Source organism: Tyto alba, unplaced genomic scaffold (assembly GCF_018691265.1).
Source record: "Tyto alba isolate M040663 unplaced genomic scaffold, T.alba_DEE_v4.0 Super-Scaffold_38, whole genome shotgun sequence".
Taxonomy (NCBI): domain Eukaryota; kingdom Metazoa; phylum Chordata; class Aves; order Strigiformes; family Tytonidae; genus Tyto; species Tyto alba.
The window spans coordinates 8,813,821-8,836,245 of record NW_024881313.1 but is presented as its reverse complement, the minus strand read 5'-3'; the positions used below and the strand labels follow the sequence as shown (position 1 = coordinate 8,836,245).

At 34.6% G+C, this 22,425-nt stretch overlaps 1 protein-coding gene across 3 annotated transcripts in view; it reads right to left on the bottom strand.

The window, feature by feature from the left end:
• Nucleotides 1–22,425, bottom strand: part of SNX13 (sorting nexin 13) — a 69,537-nt gene that overhangs the window by 33,561 nt on the left and 13,551 nt on the right. For all 3 annotated transcript variants that reach the window (XM_032991559.2, XM_032991558.2, XM_032991560.2), the window contains exons 2-9: nt 16,412–16,524; nt 10,825–10,927; nt 5,724–5,813; nt 5,185–5,306; nt 2,690–2,811; nt 2,432–2,533; nt 1,683–1,771; nt 1,178–1,261 (exon numbers count right to left, since the gene is read on the bottom strand). In XM_032991559.2, the coding sequence (XP_032847450.2) occupies nt 1,178–1,261; nt 1,683–1,771; nt 2,432–2,533; nt 2,690–2,811; nt 5,185–5,306; nt 5,724–5,813; nt 10,825–10,927; nt 16,412–16,524 (825 nt within the window). The remainder of the gene's footprint in view (nt 1–1,177; nt 1,262–1,682; nt 1,772–2,431; nt 2,534–2,689; nt 2,812–5,184; nt 5,307–5,723; nt 5,814–10,824; nt 10,928–16,411; nt 16,525–22,425) is intronic.

Here is a 22,425-nt window from a genome sequence, read left to right as displayed (position 1 = left end):
TAAATTTTTGAAAGCATTTACTCTTCCTTATATTTCCCCCAGTACAATTACTTCCTCATCTCAGAAAGCAATTATGAAAATTAATATTTGGGACATCACCATCATAACAGAAAGCTTTATAAAACTCTCAGAATTCTATCTTTGGATGCAGCTGGGGGCAGTACTTAGTAAATAAAGAATGAGGCCAAGTTACAAATAAAGAACATGCGTAGGAAGAAAGGGGAAACAAAAATTGAAAAGCTCAGTCCATGAAGAGCAGTATTTTTCCTTAGTGAAGCTAGGTTCCTGTAGAAAAACAGCGTGAAAACTTTTGCATGAAATGGAGGTGGCTGAAGGAAACATTGTACATGTACACTTGATTTCATTCCATACATAAGAACTTCCACTCTGAAATACAAGGGTGTTTTCAGCATAGTGTTTGAATGCACACTATGAGACTAAAGTATATGAACAGAAGTAGAAAGAACTTGGATAAATTAAAAAAGTGAAACTCAATTCATGACCTATAAGGGAAAGTAAACTTTAAGAGTAAGTTTTAACTTGCTTTGCAAAAAAAAAAAAAAAAAGGTGTGAATATTCTATTTATGTTAAATTTAGTATATACTACTACTTTTAAAACTTTTGAGGGTTTTTTCTAGGTGCATTAGAGAGAGATCAAAAACCCTGTTTCTTCCCATTCAGCTAAATTATTACGGGTTACCATAAGTATCCCTAAAACAATCACCCTGAGATCCTTAGCAGAAGCAAAAACGCAGTCTTACCACTCATCATTCTGGAGGCCTCTTAAGCTTTAAAGGACACAATGTAGTCAAGGAAAAATCTTCCAAGGTTACTGCCATACATCCTGAACAGCGAGTAAAAGAGTCGGAGGACTCAGCTTTACACTTTGTTACACATCTATCCTCAGTCAGGCAACTTTTGCCAAACTAGTACAACACAGAGTACATACAATACAGATAAAGTGTGAGTGTGTTTATACGTACATATGTATATATGTATAAGTATATATTAAAATATATAATTTAATATAGCAGCCAGAAGTTCACCATCTCTGACAATACATCCATTGGTAACTTTTCTACCAGATACCTATCTGCCATGATACAGGGAACACAAATAAAGCTTCATATGAAAATATTCTGGAAACATCACTCATTTTAAACATTATAAATCTTACCATCCATATGACATACTGATTAATATAATCAGGATCACTAAGCTGGTTTATTAATGGAAGAAGAATTCCTCGGGAGAGGATTTCCTGAAAAATAAAAGATAATAAATCATTTTATACATTTATTTGTAAAGCTAATATAACTGCAACAATTTCAAAATCATTGTGTAGAAGATAAATAAAAAAAAAAATCTGTTATTACAGAAAACATTCAATAGGCACTAACACACTCCCTTCACAATTAACATTAGATGTTAATACCTTAAGAAAAACAACATCCATTTTATCACGCTTTTCTAATGCTGCTAGAGGTAAAAGAAACTTCAAAAACATTTCACACAAATTGTTTGCTGCTATTAAATACTTATCAAGATTGTACTGCGTTTAAAATAACCTAATATTAAACTAGATCAATTTTACAAAATAAAATAAGAAGAGCAGTTGAGATTTGAAATTTTTTATGGCATTGAAACAAAGAATTTGGATGGCTTTTAGAGTCTGTACTTACCCTGACAAAGTATCGCATGATCTTGTTCTGGAAGTCTCCAGGAGGTAGCAATATATACAGTAAAACCTCACACAGATCCCTTAGGAATCCTAGGGAGGGAGAACAAAAAACTCTCAGCACAAGTTTGTATAATGTTGTTTCACATCTTACTTGATATTATAAAAAATAACAGATAAATCCTTAAAATGAAATTGAAATATAGTCATATAAATTCTTATAGTCCAAGCATCACAGTAACACCTTTCAGACTGAATATAAGCAGTACTGATGTTAACCTGAGACAGATCTAGAGTCCCAAAATTTAGACAAAAGAAAGCCAAATTCTAAGAACCAAAAAACTCCAATGTATTTTCCTTATTTAACATATATAGGGTTTTTTCCCTCCTTCACATTTTGTCCAAAAAAATAGTGGTTTTTTTTAATGAAGACTATGGAGTCTTCATTATAAGGAAGAGATACCTAACAAAAAGCAGTTAAGAATCTGCAAAGCCATCCCCTGCCTCCCAGAAAACATATTTCTATCTTAAAAGTTTTCCAACGAAAAGAGGAATAGCTAAATATGTACTTACTACATTATAATTATAGCATTAATATGCGCAAATTAGAGGAAATAGACATGTAGAGTAGATAATAATGTTTTGAAAGTCACTTGCTAAGATTTCAGCGTATTTCATACTGTGAACACAATTGTTAATATTTTAATTTAGTCTCCTTCACTAAAATAAGTTTAGAAGATAATATTGAGAGACCTTCTTCATCTTTGGGAGAAGTGCAGACTAGATCACGACAGACTTCTTTCTCCATTTCAACTTCAACCTCAAAGAATGTATCTACAAGTTCCTCAGCTTGGTCTATACAAGAGAAAATAAAAAGAAACATTCTTTTTCGTAAAGATTAGAAACTCAAGAGTAAATCTGAATTATGAAATAAAGGTAACTACATTCCATACATGTAAGATACATGACTACTCAGATTCAAACAAAAAAATATTTAAATCATTACTTTACCTTTCATCTGATCACCTTTCTCTGCTATTCTTTGCTGAGCTTTTCTGAAAACTCGAAGATGAGTGCCAAAGTCATCGACAAGTCGTGTAGTGAAATAAGGCTGCCAGTCTGTTTCCTTTGACCTATCAGAAAAGGACATCCATGAAAACGAATTATTTTATCCTGAACACAAAAAACAACAATAAATTTCTACCTCTCCTTCCTCCTTACCAAGAACCACACTGATAGTAAACATGGTAAAGTGAAGAAATATATCAGTCTCCTAATTGCCTATCCACTGAAAACAAATCAAATATTGTAAAATACTTCTCTCGCACCACATTAATATTTATGCTTGAACTACTTTAAGGTTGACATTAGTATCTGGAATAGCATTCTGATTCATGACATTTTCACAGATATTTGACAAATCCCAATATAAACAGTCTACATCCTAAAACTAAAATATTCCTCAGGTCCTTTTCAGTCATACTTTCTATCATTTTGGAAGACACCTAAACAAAACCATTTTCTTTTGAATTTGCAGTATATGCATAAATGAGAAAATACATTTCACTTGAAACAAGTGACCTAGTATCACCAACAACTGATTCCACAGCTTATATGAAAGGTAATTAGTGTGCATCTCCAACAATGCACATAGTGACTTATTTTCTGATGCTAGCCTATTAGATTTGCATAGAACTATTTCCTTAATGATATCAAAAAGATGCAGAGATACTTATATTGTCCATGCCTTACCAGTCACACTGAAAAGGCACTTGTACATTATAGGTTTAACAAAGCTAGACGTCAGTGATGGCTTTTACTCTGCACTAAGTATTCCACTACCTGAATTGTCTCAGATACCTACTTAGTTATAGAAGAATCCTTCTACAACACTTCCTTTTTTGTGTTTTGACCCTCACTTGCTCTTTCTTCCCTCAAAGAAAAAGTGATAAGTTACTCTGGAAAAGAGGGAAGTCTACTGCAAAATCTAGACATGGAAATAAGAAGCAGAAATGTCTCAGAGGGCAGTCAATCAAAACTGGCAAGAACCCAGATCCAGCATTCACATAAGCAACAAATCATATAAAAACACTAGGTGGCAGCCTTACATCATTCTCCCAAGCGTGCAACTCAATGAAGAAAAAAAAAAAAAGTTATCCCACTGTATTCATTCTCTCCAGAAGCTCACAGGGTGTATGAAATTAGAGATGACAATACTAATCTAAAACTAATCCAGCAACAGCCATTATAAATACACTAGATTTTTTTCTCTTAATAACAAGAACTGCTGCAGCCCTGTGAAACCGATTTGATTTGTACAGAACACAACTGCACAGGAGTGGTGGCTATTGTTGAAAAGTTATAGTAGTGTAGGAAAAAAAAAAATTACTCTAACCTGACCTGCTTTGACACAAACCCAATGCTTGATACTGTTCAATGAAGTAACTTTGCCAAACAGACAAAACCACTGAAGTTGGGTAGCCCGGTCTGTTTCACACCAGCACAAAATTGCGTGCCGTAACGTACAGTTTATTTAGCCTAGTTTTCACTATTTCAAAGACTGTTTCCTAGGATTTCCATTATTTCACAATGAGTAAGATTTTATTATAACTAATTTTTCCTACTATTAAACCTAGCTCTCCACCTTTGACCTTTCTTGCCAGAAAAGAACACTGAGCTATATTTTCAAGTCAGAGGGAGAGGATAAGACCTCAAAATTGCTAAGTTTATTATATTCAGGTGACCCACAACCTATTCTGAAGAAAAAACAGATAACAATCAGCACAGTGGGATGAATACCTGAAATCATTACTTAACAAAGCAGTAGATGGATACAAATGCATGCAGTACCTGGGCTGAGAAATCAGCCATATTAAAGGAGAGTAATAATTTCCCAGACAAGTTCCTGACTTCTTGCTACTTGGTTAAGCAACAGCAGAAAACACATGGGACAATTACCAAACTACTAATTTGTTCTGAATCAACCCTATTTTTAAAAAGGATTTACATATGTGACATATCATTTTGTTCCCCAGACTACCATTCTTTTAAAAATGTTCATGGTTCTTACACACTGAACAGTAATACAACTTTTAAGTTACCTGAGCTGATACAGATGTTTGAATTAAAGCTTTCAGATTGTCTTACCCTGGGAATAGCTCTGCTGTTTATATGAAACAGTCCTGCATATAAAAAGGTGATGATTCATGCAACTCAGTGCTTGAGTTGCAGGAAAAAAGCTATTCCATAGTTTTAGCCATTAATCTAAATTTTGAAAAGGCCATTTTGCAAAAGACCATGATTACAAACATCATCTCTATTCTTTACTAAAGGGATCTGCAAAAGACTGTAGTTCTTAGATTATTATCTTAAATTTTAACATGTTCTTTCTGTAAAATGCACTGAATTGTGCCAACAGATAAACTTAATCATTAATCTACTACCATACAAACCACAGAGGTCCACTTGCTTACGCAGTGTATTGATGTAAATACAAATAATCTTACCTGGCAGAAAATTGAACAAGTGCATACTGAAGAGCCTGCCTGATTTCCAGAAGAAACGATTCATCATCACTGAGTGTGTAATACCAATACTGCACATAGTCTCTCAGGGAAAACTGGATTACCTGAAAGTAGAAAACTGAAGATGAACTAATGAACAAAAGACAACAAAATATAAAATAGCTTTCTGTGTCTGATAATGCAACACTGGTGGTCTTAAAAGGTTAACATAGTAAACCATACTCCCCTACTATTACGAAATTGTGAGTGAAACAATACAACTCAGATACTGAAACCTTTTTTTTTTTTTATATTGGTTTGCATGCATTCATCATTGCTATGCTGAGAAACTATAATATACAGAAAACAGACTCAAATATCATCCAATAAATATCCTGGCCCATCCTCAGTGTTTTTTCACCTACCGCTCTCAAACATGATAAAAATCTCTCAACTTCTATTTGTCTCTGAACTATTTAGATGCTACATAGTCAATACTTACAAAACTAAAAATAGGCTAAATAGATCTGGTTAGAACCTACCTGTTGCAAAGGCTCATCAATTATATTTGCACCCGTCAGTCTTCTGTCAATCTTAATAGGTCTGGCTTCACGTTTCATTTCTTCTATGCACTTGAAAGAGATTAAGAAATATAACTTTGCAGGTTTTAGTTGTAATTACAAATCAGCTCTACTGTTTATGATACATGTATACTTCCAGTAATAACTTTGTACAACATTCTCTCTATTATTATAATTTACTGAGTACATAAGATATAATCACAGCATCATAGAATGGTTTGGAAGGGACCATTAAAGGTCATCTAGTCCAACCTCCCTGCAATGAGCAGGGACATCTTCAACCAGAGCAGGTTGCTCAGAGCCCCATCCAACCTGATCTTAAATGTTTCCAGGAACAGGGCATCTACAACCTCTCTGGGCAACAATAGTACCTGTATGTTTCACTATAGTGAATAATGGTGAGGAACTCACCTGAAAACCTACTTGCATACTGTAAAGGAGTAAGTTTGCAAAAATACTAGATCAGAAGGAAATAAAACTCAAACAGGTCTCAGGGTGGGGAGGATGGTGGGTGGTGCTGCACAGCACACAACAGACTCACAAACTATCTTGTGCTGAAGACCTCAGTTCCATACTTGACTATGAACTTCCTGTGCAACCTCAGGCAGGTAATTGTTCAGCTGTTTTGGGGTTTTTCCCTCAGTTTCTTTATACGTCTCAGTTTATTCTATATGCCAGAGGAAAAATTACTCTTCTGTACCACCACTATTTGAAAGACAAGTCTTTCCAAAGTAATTGATGGAGGGGGGGAAAAAAGATTTTTATAGAAGAACTTGCAACTCAGAGTAGTTAACTCCAAGAATATGAATTACTTCATCAGAGCTGACTTTTGGCAAGTGAAATACTGAAAAAGAACACCCCTTATCAGTGCTTCTCTGAGTGGAATAATACACTGTCTTCCTACAAACTTAAGATGAAATCTGCAATGAGCCCCTTTATTTTCACAGAAATAACCCAACAACCTACATTACCATTAAAAAAAAAAAGTTACTTTATTCTTTGATCAACACATAAAGTTATGACTGTATCAGAAACACAAAACTTCCAGAAACCCCAAATCAAAAAAATTATAAACTGTATGTCCAGTGTTTCTATACTATGTAACTCTCCCTAAGTATCTCTTATTCAAACCAGTTAAACATGAATGGCAGTGAAATACCTGAGGCCAGAAAACATTTCTCCTACTACTTAATCAACTCTGTATCAACACAGAAGTATTTGTTGCAAAATTCTGTACGTTTTTTAACTTTCAAAACAAGGGAACAGTTCAAAGCTACTTTAGTATGAATAAAGTTGACTCATACTTAAACAATACTGCAGCTATATACTAATGAATTTGCAAAATATTTTTGTCTTGACAGTGTCAAAAATACCAAAACAATATGGAATGAAATGATTAAATATTTTTACTAAGCACAGCATAGTCCAAACTGCCAACCAATATTGTTAAAAGATAGTTTTGAAGTTTCAGGACTGCATGCATAAGATTACATTTGGAAAACACAGAAGAAAAAGCAGCAGCGAAAAAGAGCAGCAGCCAGAAGAAAGAGGGACATACAGAAGATATCCAAGGTGAATTGGTTAAAATCTGAATGTTCATAGGCTCATACGATTCAGGTTTAAGTCTGGACTTCAGGAAGTCACCTTGTCCAACCTCCTGCTCAAAGAAGAGCCAGCTATGAGGTTAGACCATTCTTTCATATTCTTTTTTCTCTATTGAAATGTTTATGTACATGCAGTAGAATTTCTATTGCTTTTGATATGTCTGAAGACACCTAAAATTTAGAATATCCGCTTTTGTTTCATCACACCAACAACAGCTGATCGTACTTCTCACTTGGAAAGCACTGTTGGTTTTAAGCCTGGCCTTCCAGACACCTAGAAGACAGACTTAAAGGAAAGACCCAACTCATGGGAAGAACTGTCCTATCTGACTGCCACTTCATGCACAATACTAGTCTGACATACCCTACCAGTATTAAATAATTAGTTACGAAAAATTAGTATCACTTGTTATTGTTAAATTCGATACCTACTTACTTCATTTTAAGCAGGTAGGAAGCACTTACGAGGAATGTGGAACATACACTCCAAAAAGTGAGATCCAGCACAGAGTAAAGAAACCCAGGCTCCACAAGCACTTAATCGCAGTGACTAAGTAGACATTAGACTTTTGCTTCACTGTATTAATAGATATTTTTAAATCTTTTTTTGAAGCTAAGCTAGGTAACTGTTAAATATGGAAAACGCTTAATTTGGATTGCACCACTATTTTCCTAATTGCACACCTGTGGTCACAGGTTCTCACAAGTGGACAAGACACAAGGGTTTTACACATCCGCATCAAATCCATAACATAGCATGACTGACTCAAAATAAAGAGATTCAGAGACTAGCCAGGGACCAAATATGCAACTAGCACTTATAAGTTACTGCAATGGTTATCTTACAGTAATTTGGCAATATTATACCCAGCCTACAGAAACTCCTTGCCTTTTGGATGAAGCATAAGACATATCAATTATGATAATAATTGAACATTCTACACTTCCGTTAAAGTTGGACTGAATCTATAATTTTTATTGAAAAGAGCATTCCAGTTAATAGTTCAGAAGTGTCTAAACTTGCATTTCATTCAGCATTATTTTAATATAAACATGCAGACAACTGTGTATCTTAGAGCCAGTATATCATGGCAGCATCTAGTATATTCCTGACACAAAAGTTATATAGAACAGACTTGCAAAAAGAAAAGCTAGTCTAATCCTAATTTTTAAACCTCCCTCCATGCATGCAAACAAAAAGAATAGCAGAAAGGCATAAAATCTTCCATCAAATTTATATAACTATTTCTCCTTAACATGAGGCATTCGTTATACATTCACTAATAAGCAACAACCATGGAAACCTCAGCACCAAATGCTGGGTTGTATCTTAGAGTCTGGTACATTCTACAGAGTATTTCCATCCACCATTGTGGTGCTCTGAATTGTAACTGGTTTTCTTTAAAATCAAGCATTTGAACATTCATCTTAGCCTAGAAAAATCCCCAAATCACAAAACACCCTCAAAACAATCAACAGAACTCTGACTGCCTTTGGGGAAGAGAGCTTCTTATAAAGAAACTTACATCATCCGATTACTACTCAAAATACAGTATCACAAAATAACTTCGTATCAAGGTAAACTCAGTTTGTACTTGGTTCATCGAAGAAGCATAAGTTATACACTAGCCACTTGAAAGAATATTCATTGTTCACAACCACTTAGGGCCACGACCGTTTTAAACATAAAAACATGTCAAGTTAAAAATTACTTTCCAACAAAGATAAGCCAGCAGAAATTTAATACAGAAGTGACAAATAGGAATCCAGAGCAAACCAAACATTTGGTTTTGGTTAGGACTCACCTCTCATGCTGCTGCTGGAAAGCTCAGCTAAACTAGCTAATGCTATTTTTATACAGTGGCAAGAAAGAAATACAAAACACTATGATGGAAGACAAACAGATTTTAGTTGAAGAATAACTTCAAACAGCACTTGGTAAGCCAGCTAAAAATAAATATCTTTGTACTACAAAACTTAAATCCAGAGATTAGTCAAGACAGGTCAGTTGAGAAAAGTGATGTGTCAATAATCCACACTCAGAAGTCAAACTACTGATTTTGCAAGGATTACACAAAAACACCACACATTATGAAGCAACCAGAGCATACATATATGTACTGATCTCAAAAAAGAAACACTAACATAAAAAAAGTTTCAGTAATATAACGGAAATTTAAAAGACAGAAAAACTTCTTGTAAATCTGCTCTCAAAGCATGAGACATAAGCAACATTTCACAATCCATAATATAATCACTGAAGTCTATACAGCACCAAGAACCTTAGTCCCCTAAACTTGCCCTTCTCCAGCCGTAAACTTTGTATTTTTCATTTGGACCACTGATGTTACTTTATGGTTTAGAATGTACTTCAGTTCCAGATTTATCTCAACAGATTCAAAGACATCAGTGAAAAGCCCACTTACTGAGATATGAACCAGTCACAAAGAGTTCTGTGATTACAAAATATACTGCTGAATCACAAAATAAATTTCTATGTGCAACTGATAAGAAAGTTGAAGAACACCCCCCTCACCCCCCCTTTTGTAGACAACATGAAGTGTAATGACTGCCAGCTAAGAAAGGGCAGAATGTTTCAGTCAAAACAGTTGTGAGATTAAATAACATAACCAGCAATCTTTGGGTTAAAGTGTTTTCTTTATACTGCTGAGTGCAAACTGATTAGACCAAGATGTATCTAAACTTCTGAACTGCCAAGATGTATTGGTTCATAAACCAGGAATTCCTAGAAATTCTACCTCTTGGCTAATAAGAATTTATTCTGTACTAAACAGATGCAGATTTATCCAATTAGGAACTCAGAATTTAGGTCCATCATCCAAAATAATGTGTCTGTTAAGACTTCATGAAAAAATAACAGAGTTGAAAAGGGAATCCCATTGCTGCTCCACACTTACTGATGTATTTTCAGGATTTTTGCATGATCTAAAATATAGTCCAAGATACCAACTGCTGCATCCCTGAAGTACTGTAAATCTATACTTTATTACAGTTTAATCTTATTGGTTAAGCAAGCAACTTTCTGACCACAATTGAAAGCATCAAAGCTGGAGAGACTATAGATCCAGCGATGGAAGAATCCTAAAGAGTCATGACAATCTTTCAAGAAGGAGCTACCACACCCACCAAAAAAAAAACCCATACACAAGTAGTCTATAAAGGAATGGTTTAGTAATTCCCTCTGAGATATTATTAGCCAGTTACATCTTACTCATTTCTCATAATGAAGCCGGAAGCAATACTTGAAATAAACTTTCCCTAAATACTTAAAAAGCTTTTATTTCAAAAATCTTGCATGAATGACTCAAAACATTAAAAGGGTCTTTTACCTTGGGAAATGGGTATGGTTCTTAGATTACAACTGATTACTAGTGTCATTCTAATTTTCAAAGTTATGAAATATGAACTAGAAGTTAAGACCAGTAAGCTCTCCTTACCTTAGGGATCCCAACTGATGTACAAGGAAGAAACGAATGTTCACACTGCTCAAGGTATTTTTCTGAGTTGCTTTTTCCAAATAAAAGAGTAACCACAAACCCCCTAAAATCAGAGGGAAAAAAAAGACCAGCTAGAACAAGTAATTTTTTCACCCCATTTAGAAAATATTTCACAGCAAGTTATAAAATGACAATGTATCACAAATTCTCATTGTTTACTCTCCTAGCACAGTGTTCTTTCACAGTGTAGCACGCTGCTCAAAATAACTGACACAATACTAAGACTGAAGTTTCCTAGTCTTGTATTCTCGGTCTTAATATATTCTTACCGCCCAGGAGATCCATATAGCACAGTCCATACTACACAGCCTGCTGCATGAGAAGAACCTGTGATGGTGTGCTACCAATGATCACAAATATTAGTACACAGAAAGAGGGTACATACATAAACCGCTCTGGTTGTATTTATAGAAAGATTATTTTGCTTCAACACTATGAAGAAATAAACTCTTTAGAGGTACATTTAGGCCACTGCATTGTGGCATAAGCCACAATAACATAGATCAGGAAGAAACTGATGTAACTACTGATTGAATATATTTAAACAAGAAAGACATTTTTCAACTGGGAACTTGTTTTAAGCTGCAAAGAAAAGAAAAACAAACAAAACCAAACCAACAGTAGTCTTGCCAGGCTGCTTAAGAATAGAGTCAAGGAAAAAGTCTACAGGATAACTGAAATCAAGCACAAGGTGTTGGGGTTTTGGGGGGTTGTGAGTATTTTGGGGATGTTGCATTTTTTTGACATTTCATTATTGTTTTAATTTTAATTCAGAGTATAAAATCTAATTAAATGCACTCCTGGACCATTTATTTTAAAAGAAGATTAGATAAGAAATTCATTATCATCTTCCCTCACAATTCAACAACAATATTTAAAATATGACTTATAGTTAAGCAGGACATCAGTTAATCTTATTGTTTCCTTTACAATATAATTAAGGCATAAGGGAAAAAGCAACCATTACAAAAAGTTCAACCTTGCTACAACAGCAATCATTTATTTACAGCTTATGATACTAGGGCACAGAACACAAATATAAAGCTGATTTTACTAAGAAATACATGCAAACCTAAAGGCAGTGCCAATTATAGCATAATCAAAGTATATAGCCTTTGGAAAGTCAAGCATAAAAGAAGGAAAATATGAAGTTACTAATGCTCAGACTAGCTTTGGGATGGCTAAAAACACATAGCTTTTCACACAAATTTCAAAACATTCAATTTAAAGGCCAGCTGACCAACATCTGTGACCAGAGGAACTCACAAGGTTATTCCAAGGCTTGAAACGTGCTGAAATAACACATTTTTTTAATATAGATTGCTGTTGATATACAATACTCATATGATTAAAATAAAATTCTTAACCGAGGAAAACCAAGCCATTTGAAGGTTTTAATTCCCAAACTGGGAACAATTCTTTTTAAGTACTCCAAAGGCTGAGTAATTCAGAAGCAGGTGGTTATTTATACCTAAACAACTCCAGGAAAAAAAAGAAAAGCTACACAAAATTATTATCAGTAACTTGACGATATGTAAGAAAATTTCACTTGATAATCTTATTCCCTTACAGTCATCATTATCTGCCAGCTGTGTGTACTTTCTACATACGAGGACAAGAAATAAAAGCAGGTCTAAATGCTCTTTTGCTCCAGATACTTGGAGACATCTTTAAATTCATAACGCCAATGGTGTTAGTAGCATCATAATTCAGTTCAAGGACAAAAATTTAAGTAGAAAAAAAATTTACTATTAGTTTCACTATGCTTAAAAGTTAACTAATGTTTTGGGTTTGGGGGCGGGGGGCTTTGCTGGGGTTTTTTAATTATTAAAATGTTTGGGTTTTCTTTTTATTATTTATCACTTCTCAATTAGAAACCTCAGCCATCTTTTAAAGTAAACAGGATACCCAAAGTGCCCTTTTTTTTTTTTTTTTTTTTTCTAAAATTACTTTTAGTTTCAAACATGTATCAGCAATTTGGTGGTGGAGGGAAGGGCAAGGAGAGGAGAAACGCTTCTCTTATTCAAAAGGATTGAAGCCTTGGAAATAACTAGCTATAGATTATACAACTGTTTTCTCTCAAGTGTTATGATACTTTAAAAGTTAATGACTCATTCAAAAATACTAATATGCTACTAATATAAATACATGCTCATCTTCTTAGATGCCTTTAAGTATTTTCAATTTGAAGCTAGAAACACTAGGAGCTTCCACCTCTATAGCTGGAATTAATACACTCCATTCTCTAATTTTAAATCTTGTGCGCTTTAGAGAAGGATACGTAGCCTGACCATTCAGTGTATATGGTTGCTAACCAGAAACTTCTAGTGTAAATAATTATCTAATTCATCAAGAAGATATTCAGTGCAGTAAGTGAGAAATCATTTTAGTTTTTTGTCTAAATGAATAGAGCAGAAAGAGGAAGAGATGGTATTTTATTTAAATTTTTGTAGTTAAACCTTTCCAAACATTATTGAAACACAAGCTTTTCATAGGGACATATTAACAACAGAACAAAGGTGGAAGATAGAAAAATGAAGACTACAGATTTATCTTTTTCTCCTAAAGTCTGAAGAGTAACAGCCTCCGCTGAATACTTTGTGAAAGTCAAAAAGCAGCTTCAGAACTATTCCTGATTTGGTCAGCAATTAGAATCATCAATGTAGGCAGTCAGTCACGCATAAGTGATTAAGTATCAATAATTATGCTTTTTCACAACAGAGCCAATTCCTTTAAATGGCAAAGCAACTGATGGTCTGAGAAATTTCAGTTCTCACATCAGAAGCCTAAGGCTGTTGGCAGAGCTGCAATTCACATTATTTTTATTTTACTTCTATAGGATTGAAAGAGGGAAGGAGAAAGAGTAGAGTAAGAAACATTCATAGCACAAAGAAAAAGTAGATGGTAAAAGACAGGTGCAGCACTCAGGTTAAAGTATTGGTACAAACCCCTTAAGTAGAGGCAAAAAATGTTTCATGAAGATTAACACCTCATCATAGTCTTGGCTACACAGGTTAAAGAAACTATCTTTTGCCTCCTGCTTTTGATGGAAAGAGCTCAGTTCCCTAAGCAATGAGTTACCAGATCCTGAATTGAAAAGGGATGTACTAAAAATTAAAAAGGCTACCATTTTATAGACCAGTCTTGAAACAAAAGGAAACAAGTAGAACTTCTGATTTAGAGCTTTTACTCATATACACAAATGCTTTCAGTATCCTTTCACGCACACAAACAATAGTACACTTACTACAGGCTGCCTGTGCAAACACACAGTTAAGAGTAAATAAAAAAGAAATAATTAGATATCATACTAACAGATGTAAAACCATATAAAGAGATTGATTATGTTGATACAGCTATGGAATCATCACTATTTTGTTTTCCTTCACAATTCACTGGTGTATAATTTAAATGCTCAGGTCAATAGTAAGAATGCAACCAGCTATGATTCAACATTTTCTTTCATTTGAACTGCAAAATGGGACAAAAGTGGTTCCCAGCTAGTGGAAGCCAGAAACCTTTGATACAGGCTACTGGTTTTGAGCAAGTATAAGGAGTTAGAAAACTGTGTGACAAATGAGATAACAGCTCCAAGTTTCAACATAAAATTCTACCATAAATATTCATGTCCAAAATTGTTGTTTTGCTCTAGACAAGGGTATAATAAGTATCAATGACACTACTATAATCATAAACCAAAATTATAAATTTAGAAAAAAAAAAATCTATAAATGATGTTATGACATATAACTGCTAATTGTAAATGAAAAAGTTACTTTATAACATTCATTTCTGTTTGCTTCCAAGAGAAACATGACCAAGCGTTTTGTGTAACTTCACAGGAATTAATTAGAACAGAACAAGCAGGCAACAATAATTTAGATATAAACCTATTTGACCTAGTTAGCACGCACAGTTCTGTATGTTGAATGTTAAAACTTAAAGTAGGTTTGTCACTCTGAAAAAATTAACTGCGTGAAGAGGGCCAGATCACAGCCTCAGCCAAGATGTGTATGTTGAAGTAATGAAATAATGACACTCTGCAGGCGGGGCTGAGACTTTGTAGCTATCTATATACGTAAAAAAATAATGGGGAGATGGATACAAATTCTGCTTTAACAGATATACTACCCCAAGATGAATTTATCCTTAAAATGATCAATATTTGCTGACTAGCTACAAAAATGAACCAAAGCAGCAAAAGAATCACAGCGAAGAGATATCAGAGCTGACTTGAGAATGAGCGAGCTCCGGCACTAGAGGCAGTCTCGCGGTGGCGAACTGACTTCAGATGTACTCCACAAGAGACCACTTTGACCACTAAGGTTTGAAAAGCCAAGCAACTGAATTAAGCAAGAAGGAAGTATAAGCTTTTAAGAAATTTTAATATCCCACATTATTTTTCATACTATAAATACTAAGGAAGTAGTAATGCAAAACAGTAAATGCATGAACTCTTGCCCTCTGGATGAACTCTGTCTTTGCCTTGGACAAAACAGACAGCAAAACATGCCAATCATACATGTATTAAGACTTAACAAGACAAAAGCATTTAGTTAGAAGTTAGTTTAAATCCTCTCTCTAGTAGACTGCCTATTCTGATTTTGCAGAGATGGAATTCCAAGTTTAATACAGCTGAAACCTAAACGTAGCAGCTCTAATTCTATCCACTAAACTCGGGTATGTTTTTTGATAAGACATACAAGAATACTGTACTGTATCCAATAAGAAAGTTAAGAGTATTTCCAGGAAGAAAAAAAAACATTAAAGATAGTCCAAACACACCATTAGAAGTCAAGCAGGTCTTGGAGAGCCTAGAAATATTACTGTCCTGTAGATCAGTCTACAGTAGAGAAAGAAGGAATGCCCCACTAATACATTTAGACTTTGTATTACAAATAAAAGTTTTAATGGTTACAAGGCAGACATTATAACATACAATGTAATAATGGTGCTAAAGATTATAAAAACATCACCTGTTTGCTATCTTCATCTCTCTATAGATAAACTATGAAATCTCTACAGCTGCTGAACTGATCTACTTGTTCAAGATGTAGCATCGTTTTCCTGCGTGTGTGGAAATACCCACTCACTCTCCTCATGAATGAAGTATCTTAGGCAGGAAAATCAGATTATGATAAGAAAAGAGGACATAATTACTTAGTGCACACATGGGAAAAGAACTAACACAATAATAGAAATTATGAACTGAAATTAACATTGGTTTTATGTAAGTATTTGTCCTTTAATATCTGTTATAAATAGCTACTTTTTTTAAAAAAAAAACTCAATCTTTTTTTTGCGTGGGCAAAGGTCATATAAGCACTATTCAATACCAAAAAAACAGTAATTTGAATAAAATTGAGGTTTCAAGAACAAAATTTTTGCTTGGAAAAAGCTCCTCAAATTTGAAAATATTAATTACATAGAAGTCATGTCAGATTTTGAAAGCAAACTATTTGACAACATACGCAATAAAATTTTACTTTCATAGTAAATTATACAAAACACTAATTAGTATACTTACCCACCCACAAAGCAGAGGATATAAAATGCAAAGTAAAATATAGCGAATGGTCCAAAAGTTACTAGAAAAAGCACAAGGCCAAGACTTCCCCATCCCCATATGGAAAGACTGGTCTGTAAACAAGAACACATAGAAATGGAATAATTAATACAATATTCATACAACTTTAAGTCTCCAAAACAGTACTTGTAATTTCTACAAAGCTTGATACATTTTAACTAGATATGAAATAAGTTTTTCTTGATGAAATAAAAATTATCTTTATTTTTTTTAAGCATATTGCTATCAAGTTATATTGTGAGCTAGTAGTCCAGTTTAGCCAACATTAGAGCATTTTTGTCATATATTGTTACTCATCTCACTTCAGATGCAACTATCAACATTTAAAGTGTCATTTCTTTTTCTTCTTTATTCTCATTTTGTGCACTGCTGTTTCTCAAGATCCCTTTTTTCTCCCCTGTGAAATTCTCCACTACTTCCAAGAAAAATGTAGGCTTTGTAACAGAACAGGAAGGTATTAATACAACCTCATTTTACACAACTAAACATGTCATTTTTCCCAGCCAAACAACATTACTTCTTCCCTAGATCAAAGCAGTTTCAAGACCAAAAAAGCATGCCTTCCTCCAGTCAAGTCACAAACCAGATATCTAGTGTATGGTTATTTTTACTCCTCCCTTTTAAAATAGAGGGAAACTTAAGAAACTGATTACTGCCTTTAACAATTTTTACCACAAAGATCAAGAGCATTCAAACAATGCTTTGAAATATGTAAATACAATTCTGATTAAAAAAAAAAAAAAAACACAGGAAATTTTTTATATATACATATATAAGAAAAGACATCCCAGATTAACATTTCCTTCACGCAGGCATTATCACATTCCAAGAAGAGATCTGCCTTTGCAGGCAGGACTGATACTTTGGCATGGGTGGGGCGGAGGACAAGAGTTGTTTGGAAGGCCCGTGGTGAAGCTGGAGTCAGCCACGAGAGTGTCGGTGGGGCTGGTGGGATTTGGGGGCTGGTGTCTTGCATAACACAGCAGGCAAAGTTTCACTGGTGCTGGCAGATTCCCCACGAGGATGAAAAAAGCAGCAAGGTTCAGATTATTGTGCCGAGATAGGTTACTGTACAAGTGCATTCATATACACACATGTATGTATATGCACACACACATTTATCTATCTAGATAGGTAGATCTGTGTATGTACATATATATAGACATATGTAGGATAACTTAAAAAGTAAGGTAGGGAAAACCTGACTAAACTGAGCTACAATAGTTTTGGACCTTCACAATGCTGCAATGCAGACAACAAAGATTATATTCATTTAATTCAATCTAGTCTCTAGTTCAGTATGGAAAACATGTTTCAGCCAAGTCCCAAGAGTGTGAAACCGATGATGACAAGTATTTATAGGCCACCAAAACTGTTCCAGCTCCAAGGTTCTCAACTTTTCTTTTTTTGTTGTCTAATTTACGCCTTTCTTACCACTGATCAAATGACACCCTCATGGGAACTCAGACAACTGCTATGTCAACAAGTAACACTAAGAAAGTATCTAAATAAACTTGTCTTGCAGTTTGACATTTAGAAAACAAGCAGAGATTGAACACCATATTTGCAGAGTGCCCTTTTTTAGCTTTTAATATGGAGGATAGGGGAAGCTTGCTTACAGCTCTTATTTTTCTAAAGGGCCTATTTAGTTTTCATCTTTCCATCGTAGGCATGGGATTCAGAAAAATCAACTTCCCCACAAAAAAAAAATTAATAATCTTATAAACAATGAAAAATAATATAAGGTTCCTAGATAAAGCAGCTTTGATTCTTTCCTGAGAGCAAGACATGAAACTGCCCAAAAGCAAAATCATAGCTCTAAGACTTTCACAGATGTAAATTTAATTCTTCCTAGTTTACTGTAAGTTTAATAAGTTTACTGTAAGTTTAACTTCATCACTGAGATGAAATTTTACTTTCTTCCTAGTTAAATAAAGCTTCTTAGCAAGAGCTAGAGAAGCTATACTGGCTTTTTTCCTTGGTGTTTGAAGCTGGAAAAAATTCCATTTGTCTACATACTTGCATGCTTAATTAAAAGTGGTGCAAAGACTGGATTGCATGTTATTTAATTCTCTCTAAACTGAAAAAGTGCTTTATTAGATAATTTTAACCATACAATCCACACAGCTAAAATGCTGAAGATCAGTGCTAAAAAAATAACAAAAATGTTGGCCATAGCTGACTAGAAGATTTTGTCAATTCACAATAAGCAAATACAGTAGATAAACTACTTGGAGGGTGGGGAGGAGAGGGACATCAATCTAAAAAACCCTGGCAAATACAATAATTAACTAAAGATGCGAGCTCTTCATATACATTTACATTTCAATAGACGAAGAAGATTCCTCACATTCATGCCCTCAGAAATACATTTCTAAATTTCTGCAGAGTACTACTACAAGTGACAGGAAGACACACACAGAGAAAAAAACATTTAACTGTGTTTTTTTTTTTTGTCAAAAAATCAGTATGCTTAATGGCATTATTCAAAAAAGTGTAGAGTTCTAAATATGGGATAAGCACTCTAAATGACCTGACAAAACTTAATTAAACTAGATAACAGGATGCATATTCAGAGTTGGATGAATGCATAATTAACAAAGGAAGTTTTATAACTCTAATAAATAAAACAGTGACCTTATGTCCAATGGTCTAGTTTTGCAATTTAGCATATGGCTACAGAAATTCAAATCTCCTTTGGTATTTTAAGAGGATTTCTTAAAACTCCTACAACTTGGTACACTGCAGTAAGTACAACAGATACTGGCCCAATTCTTACATACTTTAGATGAGGGGTTTATAGTCACAGATTTCAAGACATTCAAAGGGATCTAATCATCAGCATGGTTCCCTTTAGGCTGGTTGTAAATAAAACTTTTCCTAATGTCACATTTCTTAAAGGGACTTCTGCAGTATAGCTCCCAGACAAAAACAAAAGCTTTGTTTAAAGTTTCTTTAACACATCAAAATCAACAATTAAAAGAAAATAAAGTCCAAACATTACATAAATATGACTGTGCAGCTGGTCAGTATGGAACTAGTTCAGGTATTATTAAATTCAAACCCCACTACTGACAACTTATTTCCAAGTAAGTTTTATTTATAGTGTCAATTTTTTTTTTTGAAGATTTTACTGAAGCTCTGACTAGCCTTAAAGTTAACTGAAGGGTGAATGCTAAGGTCAATGTTTATGAGCTTGATTCAGCTGTTACAAATAACAAGACTATCATCACCTCTCAATGACACCTGCTTTTTTTTTTTTTTTTTGGACTAGGCTTTGTCCATTTTTGCCACTGAATGGTTTTGCCACAGTGTACAGCCAACTACTAGAAGCAGTACATAAAAAACTTGCTTTCTTGTATGCATCTGTTTCTCCTTTCTTTGGCTTCTGCTTCCTAATTAATGCAGCGTTTTGATGGTCCCAGTTGCATACTGTTGTAATGGTTAACAGTGCTGAGCTAATACTGACTATGCAACTTAACATGAACATTGACACAGGATTTTATGTAAATCCACAAGATTCACTCCTAGAAACTGTGTACTAAGGCCACAGAGTCTTAAATCAGCAGTTTAAGAGAAGAAAAATCCCACTGTAATTTAGTATGTATGCAGTTATGCATAATAGATTTTAATAGTTATGAATTAGCTATAGTATTTTGCAGACAAATGGGAGCATGGCAAGGATTTAATGTACCAACCACAACAGCAATTACTTACTCCAGTAACAAACACAACTATGTCTTACTATGAAGTAGCTTCAATAGGTTTCTTGTTCACTTAATCCAGCTGACAAGCTTTTGGAGCTTTGCCTCTATCCCATCTTTAAACACAATCCTCAGCCTTGATACACCTTTCACTAAAATGATTCACCAAGGTCACTACAGGTTGGTTGGCTGGATTTAAACCGGCGCTGTTAATTTTATCTTACAACTGACAGTAAAATATGTAAGTGCTCCTAGTCTAGTGCAAAATCAGTGCTACTCCAGAAGTCCAGGAAGAAAAGGAGCACCCAGGGCCTCACGAGAAGCAGCACGTGTATCTGCTCTTCCCCTTTGCCTCCCAAGAGCAGATACACGTGCTGCTTCTCCTGAGGCTCTGGGTGCCACCATCCTCCTACTGCAGCCAGGAGCTCCTGTTCAGGCACTCAGTTCTCTTCAAGATCCCCCCACATGCTTGGAGTAACTGTGGTTTCAAGTTCAGACAGAGCAGGAGGGGAAACCAAGAACATCCACACAGGAAGGCTGGGCTCTGGAATTCGCCACTTGCAAGATTTAAGTATTGTTCTGCTGAAGCTGTACGACTGACAGCTATAGCATCCAACAGGCCCATACCACTTCTGAAGATTGCCATTTGTGATTGTTTTCATATTTAATGGTTGCAACAGAGTAATCCGAACACCGAAAGAACACTGTAATTTAAAAACAAAACCACACTTCTTTGCTCACAATTATTTTACTGTATATATTCAATTACATTTGTCCGTGAATATTTTAAAAAATACAGTAGCTGACCTGTCCCTAACTATTCATTGATATCAAAGAATAGTTCGCTTATTTGAGTAGTTGAAACTTTTTTTTAATATGATGTTTTGCTTTGCTAAATGTATTTAATGCCACCTGTAGGCTCACATTCAAAAAAAAAATTGTCAAGGATTGCATACACAGTAGATGTCAAGTTTAATTTTGTTAATTCTACACATCTGCTTTTTAATTTGACTTCCATTTTGAGTGTAAATGGAACATGTTCACATATAAATCTTTCCATAATCAAGGTGAGTGTCATTTCTGTCAAGTGATTAAAAACATTATTTTAGGATTCAAATTACTGTCTCTTCACTAGCATGACAAGTAAAATTGGAAAGCTTTATCAACTGGAGTGCAAATTTCATCTGCAGTGAAATTGTTATGTTACACTACTAGGAGAAATATTTAACAATTGTGAAATAAACCATTAACATCTTTATAGTTACATTCTATCTGCCAAAGTTACAGCAATCAAGTGAAAGAGCTGTCAAGCAGGGTTTTGAAGAGAGTTCTGCATATCCTTGTTTCCTAACATCACTAAAGGTCTCTTTTTAACCTCTACCTTCTTATCCTTTTGCCCTTTTCCTTCCTTAGCCCAAAATGGCACGGCAAAACAAAACTCTAAGCTCCATTTCTACTTCAGACTATGTAAAAATAAAGGTACTGAATCTACACAATTTACTGCAGATGCACAAGAACACTCTTGGGATTTTTTTTTTTTTTAAATGAAATTTTATATAATCTATATTGCTTTTCTTGTTCTAAGTTTAGGTTTACTTTTTTCCAGAGTAATCTTAAAATATACACCAATCTTAAAAAAAACAAAAACAAAACAAAAACAAAACAACAAACAAACAAAACAAAAACCAAACACATTACACAATTAATGTTAAGATTTAAGAAGTTAAGCCAATGAAGCTTCTTCTGGATAAGTGCAGTATTCCTGCTGACCCCTCCTGGTTACAGAGGCTGGAAGTTCTCCTCTCACCCGCTCAGCGAGAGTCCATCAGTCCCCTCGCTACCTCACCTCCTCCTCGGCCGCTCAACCCACGCTTTGTGTGTCAAATGGCTGGTTAACAGTTGGATTAACTCAAGTGCATTCACGTCTAACTGTATTTAGTTTGGATTTTCCTGCTGCTCCTCACACTGCATGAGACAGAAAAGCTTTTGGGATTTTCCCCTACCCTCCTCCACAGTTATACAAGGAGGTCTAACAAAGCTCTTATGGACAGGCAATAATTTTTCATCTATATTCTAAAACCACAATTACTGCACTGTTTTGACTATTCATGAAGTTCATTTTTAGAAGAGCAAACCTTTAAATGAAAATACATGCTAACATTTGCTTAAAGTACCTAACATTAACATACAGTATGTAACTAAAAAGCTTAAAAGCTATTATACATGTTACTTCAATTTCAATATTTATCC